This window comes from Gordionus sp. m RMFG-2023, chromosome 1 (genome assembly GCF_954871325.1).
Source record: "Gordionus sp. m RMFG-2023 chromosome 1, tfGorSpeb1-WG-v2, whole genome shotgun sequence".
In the NCBI taxonomy this organism is placed as follows: domain Eukaryota; kingdom Metazoa; phylum Nematomorpha; class Gordioida; order Chordodea; family Parachordodidae; genus Gordionus; species Gordionus sp. m RMFG-2023.
This window is the reverse complement of record NC_088775.1, coordinates 18,865,140-18,876,186: the sequence shown is the minus strand read 5'-3', so window position 1 is coordinate 18,876,186 and position 11,047 is coordinate 18,865,140. Positions and strand designations below refer to the sequence as shown.

The 11,047-nt window shown below is 26.1% G+C and overlaps 1 protein-coding gene across 1 annotated transcript in view; it reads left to right on the top strand.

Moving 5' to 3' along the window:
* The first annotated feature begins 661 nt into the window (after positions 1 to 661).
* LOC135922620 (TBC1 domain family member 9-like) overlaps positions 662 to 11,047 on the top strand; it is a 55,745-nt gene continuing 45,359 nt past the window's right edge. The window contains exons 1-6 of the mRNA XM_065457028.1: positions 662 to 748; positions 2,274 to 2,716; positions 5,175 to 5,900; positions 6,476 to 6,675; positions 8,240 to 8,477; positions 9,884 to 10,010. Coding sequence (XP_065313100.1) covers positions 705 to 748; positions 2,274 to 2,716; positions 5,175 to 5,900; positions 6,476 to 6,675; positions 8,240 to 8,477; positions 9,884 to 10,010 — 1,778 coding nt within the window. The 5' untranslated portion in view covers positions 662 to 704. The remainder of the gene's footprint in view (positions 749 to 2,273; positions 2,717 to 5,174; positions 5,901 to 6,475; positions 6,676 to 8,239; positions 8,478 to 9,883; positions 10,011 to 11,047) is intronic.

Sequence of the window (11,047 nt, the reverse complement as noted above, 5' to 3'; positions counted from 1 at the left end):
TTAAATTATTATCCTATGCTTTTTTTCTTTTTGGCATGATTTTCACCTTCAGCGTTTTTAAAAAAAAGTCTAATATCCATGACTAGAAATTTGAAAATTATAATACCGGGAAATTTATAAATAATAGATAAATATTACGCCACAAGGAAAACTTGAAAATGAAATTAATTGATAAAGTAAATTAGTAAATGAAAAAGGTAATAATATAAAAATTTAAAAAGAAATAGATATGAATAATTATAATAAAATATAAAAAATAATATTTTTGAAAAATATGTCGGGCATCTGAATTTTGGCTTTGGGGGGGGGGGGATTTGTCCCCCTGACCCCCCTGCTGCGTACGCCAATGCTTACACTTATTTCCTTTTGAGAAAAGATCTTGACAGAGAAAAGACAGATTTGATTCCTAATCATATATATTATATTTTTAATAATATATATGTAGCATCACCACCTTATACCAGAGGAAGTCATATGTGTTGATAAGAACATGAAAGTCAAGGTCTCAAGGATGCTATTAAATAGAATATATAAATAAAATGAATTTTAAAAAGTTTTATAATACTTATTTTGAATATTTGCCTTATTGAATTTGTTTTATATTATAATAGTATTTGAATACAAAAAAAATATAAATCTAAATGCACACAAGTTTGTAAACCATCAATCTATAATATCCAGCTGGTTTAATTAATGTTTTAATTATGTGGATAAAACCTGAAGAAATATTAATAACTAATGCATTTTGGTATATTTCTCATTATTATAAAATTTTATATTTATAATTTTTATGTCTTAATTTTCTATCATTAATTTTATGAACGTTTTGTTATAATATTATGCTTCATTATTAACTTAACACATTGAATATTTTAAGAACATGGTTTTTATATTGACAATGTCAAATACTTGCATTAATTAAGTAGAACAATCTCTTATCTATGATTTTTATTGAGAAGAGGGGAGGAGGATTTAATATTTCTAAAAATATTAATTACTAATCTGAAATCCAGTATTCATAATTTTGAGGTAACAGATGTATATTTTTTAATTAAGATGATATTAGAAGATAAAATTATGATACTGGAATATAAAATCATTGTAAAATACATTTATTTATTTTTTTATGTTTTTATTTTAAGTTTTTTAGATTTAACATATTAATCATATTTATAAATAAAAGGAATTAAATTATTGGAAGCAATCATCCAGTTTATCCCCCCCCCCCAACTTCCTTAAATACACTAATAAAATAGAATGTCCCATAATATAAACAGTTCCTTATATCTTAAATGATAGTTTATGTATTTACTAAATTTTAAATAATTTATTTTCCAAGCTGTATATAGGCTAAGAAAATTGAATTTGTAGGATTCTAATGGGTGGTACTGATTTGAAAAAATGTTCTTTTTTAAATAAAAAGAAATTCTATATATAAAAATCACATCTTATTCTTTTTCATCATAATTAATTCATATTTATACCTATATAATAACTATGCAAAAGACATTTAAGATTCATTTTGAGGATTGAATGGACCATAAAATTATTATTTTTTGATAATTTTACATTGTATTTCCTTGTTTGCTAATTTTTATAATTCTTTTTTTGCTAATTTTTTTTTGAATGGGAACTAAATGAAATCCTTGACATGCCATTGATACTTTACACTATCCCTTAGTAATCAATATTTTGTTTAGCCTATCCAGGGCCTTGAATATCAAGGGCAAAACTTAAGATTTTTTGTTTTGGGTTTTCTTCTTAAGTGTATTATGTAGACTTAATTACACAAAACATTTACAAAACAAATATTATCTGTAATTAAATTTAAACTTAATCTTACCTGTGTTTATAAATAATAAATTTTATCATATTCATAATCTTTTTTAAAAAAAAATTGTAAAATTATTCTCATTTTGTTTTTTTAATTTGTAAGCAGTACTTACTATTTAAATTTATAAATAAAATATTTAAACTACATAAATTTTAGAATAATAATATTTTCCCTAAATTCACATTTTACAATAAAAATATCTTTTTTGATTTTCAGGTTTTTATTTTATAACAAAGATTTTCTATATATCAATAATCCAGCTGTTACTTATTTAGAATGGTTAGAATTTTTCTCTATTACTCTTAGAATTATTCTTCCCCATTCTCCATTTTTATCATCGTCCTCTTTTCTCCCTTACTTTCTTTTTATCATCTTCCTCCTTTCTCCCTTACTTTCTTTCTAACACTACAAAAAAATGTTCTTTTAAAAATATATTTAGGGCAAATGAACGAGCCAATCTTTATTTTAGCTTGCAAAGACGAAGGGGTGGTTCAGAGGTTCATCAGACTGGAAAAGTTGTTTTAACCAATTCTACCACTGAGAATTCTAATAAGCAGCATTTGACTGAATACAAAAATAATTTATCTGTGCACCAAAAAGAAAATAATGATGCTACCTTAATCGAAAATGCAAATTCTGGCCTGCCTCGAAAACTAGTGAAAGCCGCGGTTATCTCGGCCATTTTCAACAGGGGTTCCCAAGTGGCATCTTTGCTCTTTGGCACTCTCGATTCGGTTTTTGATACCGGAACTACGCCCCCTTTTAGGATAGTTTATCAGCACCCGGATTCCGATACCGGTTTTAAAATAGCTATAGGACTGGGGCTCGAAGAAGTAACGGATGAATATGAATGGTTAGAAAAACATGTCCTCTCTTTGCTAGGTCAGTATAATAATTTAAAAATTAAGTATAGCTATATAAATTTAGTATGAAGAATTGCATTTATTAACTAAGTATTTTTTTTTACGAGATGAGGTAGTAATATTTTTGAACTTTATTCGTTATTGCTATTTGACATGCTGTAGAATATTTAAAATTATTTTAACCATAGCGCACGGGCGATTTCGGAACAGAACAATTACACATTGTTAACTGAACCCTTTTGCCGTAAATTTCAGATTTACAGCATATTTTTATAAATAAACGACTATTTAATAAGGAGTAAAAATTTTAAGCCCCCCCCCTCCCAGACCCGATTTAAAAAAATCCATTTTAAGTCCGATATTTTTTTTTAAAAAAATTGTTTTTGCCACATACCGGGTTATTTTAAACCTAACCCGGATTTTTTTAAAATTTGACTGTATTTTAAAATCGTTATAAAGAAATTTAAAAATTTGAGCAATAAATGAATTTTTAAAACAAACTCTTCTATTATATAATTTTCCGAATAATTAATTAATATCATTTAATTATTTTTTAAAAATCGGCTCAGCTCGTTCGGACTTTAAAAAAGTCTAAAAATAAAATAGATAATAATGTTTTCGCTTTCTTTTTATTAAAATAAATTTATAAATGAAATTTCTCTAGGATTAGGACAAAGCAATTTTTTTATTTTATGTAACTATATAAAAAAAAGTATTTTAATTTATATTTCCAATTAAGAATTTCGGGCCTAAAATTAAATTTTGGACACCGTTCAGTTCTAAAAATTAGTAAAAATTTTGGTCTGGACTCGGATTTAAAATCCGAAAGCAAGGCTTAGGGGGTTTTCGGTGAAAATAATTTAATTTATATTTAGCTATATAACTACAAAAATACGAATTGGATAATTTCATATTCTTTATTTGATTAAAAAGGGATCCGAAAATTTAATTTTGTAAAATCAAAAATAAAAATGATTTAAGATTTGGGAAAAAGTTAAAAATTAAAAATAAGGAACCACTGATATATTTAATTTAAATTATTTAAGAATATTTTTGAATATTTTCGAATAATTTTTTAATTAAGAATATTTAAGAATAATTTGGAATAATAAAAGCGCTATTATTATATTTTTTCCATCATTCTCTCTTAGATTCCAATTTTCAAATTGAATATTTAAATACGAATCAATTAACGATTAGTTACATTTTCAGTATTGGTAGATACTTTTAATTTTTTTTATTATTAGAAATCATTTTAACACAGGGCTCCAACTATTTTTATTTTTTCCTAGTTTTCTCTCGTACCAATGAAGGAAGGAGTTAAATATAAATATGTTTTAAAAAATTATCATGAAATATTTTTTTGATAAAACCAACAAAAGATAGATATACTTATGAATATATTTTTACAGAAAGGATTTGAAATTTTAGGTGAAATTTGATCAAAAATCCTGCTTGAGCTTTCTCAAAAATAATAATCAGAGATCAAAAATCTTTGAAGATTTTTTATTTTGAAAGCATTTTAAATTTTGATTTTTAGGAATAACAATGTTGCTAGCTATAATTAAAAAAATAGGTGTTTTTTTATGAAAACCCTTTAGCCTTGCTTTTACGTTTTTCACTTCTTGTTATGAGAGATTAAATGTTAAATGAATTATAATTTTATATTTAGGCTTTTCCTTTGTATATAATCAAAAAACGTAAAAATTGCCAATTTATATTATCCAAAATGATATTTCAGACAATTAAATTTTTTATTACTAATACACAATCTTACAGATGAATTTATTTAATTTTAAAGTTTATAAAACAGTTGGAATAGACCAATAAATGATTGTTAATTTTTCTAAACGATGCAAAATATTATTCCATAAAATAGTGGTTTAGATATTGAATAATGATTTTAAACAAAAATTAATATATTTTATGTACTGTAAATTATATACCTTTTTGAATCAGATGCATTTAAATCACTAAGGCTAAAGTCATACCGGAGCGTTATAGTAAAAAAATATGTATAAAAAAATTACTCTACTGAAAAATTTTCACCATAACAAATTTTTTATGTAATTTCATAAAATAAAAATTTTTATGTTCAAGGGTAGATAAAAATATTTATGCCCATTTGAATATTAGATTTTTTTCTAGCAAAAATCTTTGAAGGACGATAAAATTTATGATTTTTTATGATCATAAATCATGAAAGATTTATAATGAATAAAGATTTATTCGGAAAATTTTTTTATACAATAAAATTTTGGACAAAATTTGATCAAAAGTATTAAAACCATGCTTACATTGGCGGGAGTGTAAAAATGCAAGTATAAAATTGCGTTAGTGATATTTTTTTAATATTTATTAATCCTATTTTCTATAGAACATAAAAAATTATAATCATAATATATTTTTTCTCCTGAATATTGCAGAAATTAACAAATATCTAATGATTTTTTTTAACCAAATTTAATCATTTAAAGACGGCATGGGAAACGAGGAGGATTGCACGGCTTTTATCAAATGCAAGATCGAGAGTTTAAATGCCGCAGAGTCCTTACCGAATGCTTCTTTCAAAAGTTACCTGAACGCGAGAAATAACTCTACTAATTCTTCCAGCTCCCTTTTGTCCTATTCTCAACTGTCCCCTACCCAAGATTGCAGTAATACCAATGTCAAAACTAATTATTTTACGCCTCAGCAGTATCACCAACAGCAAGCAGAGAACGCATATAAACCGTGTTTTAACGTGGATGAATACGAAGTAATTTTTCATCCTTACAATGAATTGCCGCATTTAAAATCGAATGATGGACAGGAAAAACATAGAAATCGGCTGGGAAGCGATATCAAAAGGACTAGGAGCCAATATTTAGAAAGGGATTCATTAGATGATGCCCAATATACTAAAAGGGGTGGTTCGCTGCCTCCTAAACGTAGAGTACACGCGCATAAAGACGATAAAAGAACGATACGCAACTTTAATGATCTCTCCAAAGACTTTAAAAGCTTGAATATTCATAAAAGTTTTGTAAAGAAAAGATCGATTAATAATAATGGTGGCCATAAAAATGATCGATTAATTCATAAAATCAAGACTATTCACCAAAAACAGCAGAAGGCCGTGGAAGATGCCACCCAATTCAAGATAGTAAATCATAAATTTCGCAAACTCTTCAATATGCCGACTTCCGAAAAATTAGTCAATTGTAATATATTCTTGTATATTTACTGCAGAAAGAGAGAGAGAGTTAAATGTTAAAAATACTTAGCCAATACCAATTTATATCTATTAACTGATATTTGGTTATTATATTATATTTCTGAGACCTTCCTACAGTTGCTTAAATTATAAGCTAAACCTAGATTTAAAAAAATATGATTTTAAAACCCTACCAGGATTTCAATAAAAAATTATATTTGGTCCAATGTGTTTATCGGGCTTTTTAAGCCCTGTTCATCTCGGATATTTTAAGTGTCGTTATTTTTAAAATAATTTTTAACTATTCTGCCAATTGTTTCGAAGGGAAATTGAAAATATGAGCAGTAAATAAATGTTAAAAAATTCCTCGGTTGATGAATTAACATCGTTTTGAAAAAATAGGCCAACCCAGACGGGTCCTGAAGGGGTCTAATGTTGTATATATATCTCTAGTAACGTAGCTAATTTTTATCAATTAGGCTTGATGGAATCAATACTCGTACGCTGATAAAAATATTTTTTTTTACAAGGGGCATACTTTAAGAAAAATAGACCTCTTATATTTTTTTTTCGCTTGCAAAGATTATTCGTGTTCATACTGGAAAGGATACGTACCAAAGCAAGGTTGGCTCTACTTGAGCCTAAACCACGTCTGTTTCCATTCCTATATCCTGGGTTCCGAAATCAAATTAGTTATCAGATGGACTGACGTTAACCAGCTAGAACAACAGCAAGCTTTTTTTTCTCCTAATACGATAAAATTGGCCACTAAATCTTCAGAAGTTTTGATATTGTTTATTTTTATTTATAAATTGGATTAAGATATTTTTTTTTTAAAAAAAATAGAGCATTGTATGATATATCATAGGTGTTTAACAAATTCAGGACAATACTTCATAGACCCTGTTTTTAGCAAATTAAATTTTTAAATTATCTATAGCCTTCCTTATTTTATTTTTTATTTTGGTAGATTGCCTCTGATTTTCAATTTCGCCATAAATTTTTGATTTAAAATCTAAAATTAATCTAAATTAAGGGTTGCGTTCGCTACTACAAACTCAACTTATTAAATATTATAATATTTAATCTTATTTAAAATCTAAAAGTTAAATAATAATAATAAGTGTGTGGTCTTGTTTGTTTTTAGCAGAGTATAGTAAACAACTACACATAGTCTTACTCAGAATCTGAAATATTTAAACTATTAATTATAAAAATTATTTTATTGTTTAATATTCAATGGATAAGTATAAGTACTCTATATTTTCTAGAATCGATTCCGGCATAATCACGTCTTTCAAAATTAAATAGCGCGAGTTTTAAACGATATAAGCTAGATTTAGTAAATATTCAGATTTGCTAAGCCGCTGCGACATTATATACATATTCCTTTTTTTAAAAAGATTAAAGTATAATAGAAAAAAAGGAGCTAAATAAATTAAGAGGCGATTGGCAAGTTGGTAAAATGCTTACTTAGAAATAGTTCTTTATGTCACTAGGGGTTGTCTTCCCTTTAAACGATGCTTTTATTTTTATAGTCATTTTGAAACTGATCGTTAAAATTGAAGGTAACATTTTTAGTTAAAAGACCATTAATCAATCAATGAGATTAGGTTTATAAATTAAGAATTTCAAAATTAAGCAAAACTCTTTTATATAATTCTAATATTTTAAAAGTAATTTGGTTAATTAGCATAATAAATATTTAAATAAAAATCATTCATATATAGTATACTCTTACTTTATGTAAATAATAGCTTTAAAAATGGTCTCTTGATGCGCGATAGATCGAATATTTTATATTTATTTCATGATTTGCAGATAGACCTATTCATCGAATAAGAATAGTAAATTTTAATATTCGCGAATATGAATAGTAAATTATTCTTATTTTTTTAAAGGAATTTTGAATAGGCCATATGCAGATAAGGTATTTTATTAACTTATTTTTAGTTTATATATAATAATAGTAGTTATCAGATCTAGGCGTCGGACATGCTTTTGCTACTGTCAAGACTTAGAAAAAATAACTGATTTGATTTTATTTGTTTATGAAAGGAAATATATATACACTATCAAAATTTTTTCGAAGTTAATTTTTTGAACAAAGAAGTATATTCTGGTTTGGGTTCCCACTCTAATTTTAAGCAATTGTAAAATATTTTACATCTTATACTTTCATATCTAACATGACAATTTAATTTTGTAGTGTTATTAACGCTCGAAATCTAGGTTTTAGCCAAAATACGAGATTTCGTGAATAGATGTTCGACTCTAATAATTAAAATTAATTGTCAAACAATCAGGATTCTTTTTTTTAACATTTAAAAACATTCCCCACTTAAGCATTACTTCTCATTATTCCTCAAAATTAACGAAACCTTTTCTGTCATGGAGCAACTAACGAATTTGGCTATGCGTCAATTAGTTTCCGACGATGTTTTCCAACATTTCGACACTATCTCCCTTTTTGTAAATAGTCACCGCGGCCGTAACACACTTACTTATCATAGCTGTGATTCTATCGAATTGGATATGAAATCTAATTTGGACCAATTCCTGCGAACGCATCATAATCTTACAGGTTGTTATAATCTCGTAATCTTACAAATCCCCGAGAAAGAAAAGAAGACAGAAAAAACAAATCTTAAAAACATTTAGTCTTGTAATTTAATTATCAGGAATCAGAGTCGTTAAGGAGCGGCGCTCCTTTTCAAAAACACCTGGAGCACCCCTCCTTTTTAAAAATGAGGAGCGGGAGCTAACTCCTTTTAGGGCTGGAGTGCGCCGCTCCACCACTCCTTTAAATTTAAGGTATAAATTAAATTATTTTTTAGAATATTAATAATATTAATAATATTTGTTAATTAAAATTCGATAAAAATGAAATTTTATTTTATTTAAATTTATCCATTATTAAATGTTGAGCCAAGTTTTATATTGGTTTTTCTTCTAACATTTTAAATATTAAACATCAAGTTTTTCAAATTTATATTGAAAATTTTTTGGAAAATCTTGTAAGTCAATATTCATTTTATAGATAATAAAAAATAGTTTTCGATATTATGGATTTAGAGATCATAGAAAAAGAAATCGAATTTCTATTTCCATCATGCAAAAAATATTTTAAACTTCTAAAAGATGTTGATATGTTTAAGTAAAAGTATTTCATTTTCAAAAGTGAGCAGCTCCAATATAAAAAAGCATCGAAAATTATAAAATATTTCTTTTAAATACGAAATGATAACTATATTTTTTTTTATTTTGTAATAATTTTTTTTTAAATGGTTATAATTATTTTGGGCAATTCATTATAGTTGAGCTTCGGTTGTTAGATATGATGCTTTTTTAAATATATTTTAATATTTATTTTAATTTTCACATTACTTGTTCAACCTCCTTTTTTATACCTGAATTAAAAATATCTTTATAAAATACAATACCCATCTTCTCTCTGGAGCGCTTATTTAGTATTGCAAAAGGGAGAGGCGTGAATGTTTTTTAGATTCTAATTTAGAAAATTTATTACTTTTAAAGGCTAATAAAGTATTATAAATATTTTGCGAGATCATTTAATATAAATAAAACTTTTTGAAAAAAAATATGATTTTGTTTCGTGTACCTTCTAAAAAATGAAAATCAAAGAAGGAGTTATGGAGTGACACTCTATTACATGGAGCGGGAGCTAGCTTCTTTTAAAAATGTAGTAGCGGGAGCGGGAGCTAGCTCCTTTTGAGAAGGTAAAAGCGGGGGCGGGAGCTAGCTACTTTTAAAAAGAAACGTTAACAACTCTGGTAGGAATGTTACATTAAATAAATATTATCTAATTTTGATTTGTGATTGGTTGTTTATTAAGATATTTTACTTAGATAAACAGTATCGACTTGGTTGTTTATTAAGATATTTTATTTAGCTATACAGTATCGATTGGCTTATCCAGAACCAGCTATTTTACAAAATTTATAATATGAAAAACATAATCTTTGTTAGATCAAAGACTAGTGTCCATCGCCGACACGCCTAATTTATCGCAATCCGCTCAAAAGTATGAATCAGAATTAACTAGAGCTTTTCCGCAAACAACTTTGAAGAAAAATCATGAAAAATCAGAGGAGAGGTATTTTTATTATTTGAAATTTTAGTTAATAAACAAGAACCTCCAAACCTTCTCCCGAGTTGTTTCAGTTTAACACCGGGGCTGTAAGCCTCGGGTTTAAAATTGAAATTATCGCAAACATACTATCGGTGCGACCCAAATCTTGATAAGCTCATGACCATTTATTTTTTTATAAATCCAATACCAGGTTGTGTTAAATTAATTTTTTTTTAGATTGCTATTTAATGCTTATTTTAATTCTTTTCTTATATCCATCTAGCTGTCTTTCCAAATCTGTGAAATATAAAATAATACCAGCAATGATCACATAAAAGAAATCTTATAATGTTTTTACCCTTTTTAAATTTCTTATATTAATTATTGAAAATACAAGTAACTATAATGAATTGTTAGGGAATCATTTGACCAAACTTAAATTATCTGAAAAAATATTTTGGTGCAAGCAGGGAAAACATAATAATTCGAAGTATATTTATTTTAACTAAACATTACAATATAAATTACATTACGACTGTAAAATTTAAGAAAAAGAAAACCGATTGTAGAATTCATTGAGGAAACGAGATGGAATATGAATTCCTATATTTAAAATTTTTGAGATTTTACTTAATTTAAATATTTAAAAATATTTTTATTTTCAATTTAATATTATTGCCGCTGATGGAGATAACCTATAATTAATTTTTAATGATATTCTTTTTCTCTTCTTTTTATTCTTTTAAAATAAAGTAAAACATTCAAAAAAGTGATCATTACAATTTTTAAATATATTAATAATAATCAATTAGCTCTTTCGAAACTAATATATCTTAAAAGAAATTATTTAATCAAAATACGAGTACATATAAAAATATATATAAAAGTTCTAAGTATCGATTATATTGGCCAATACCTTAAGGTTTCGGGTTATTTGGTCATTGTCTTAAAAAAAGTAATATATTTGACGTTATGAATTTACGGATATAGAATACATAACTCAAATCTATAATAAATGTTATAAAGTATTATGCGGCATCACTCCATAAGAATATAGTTAT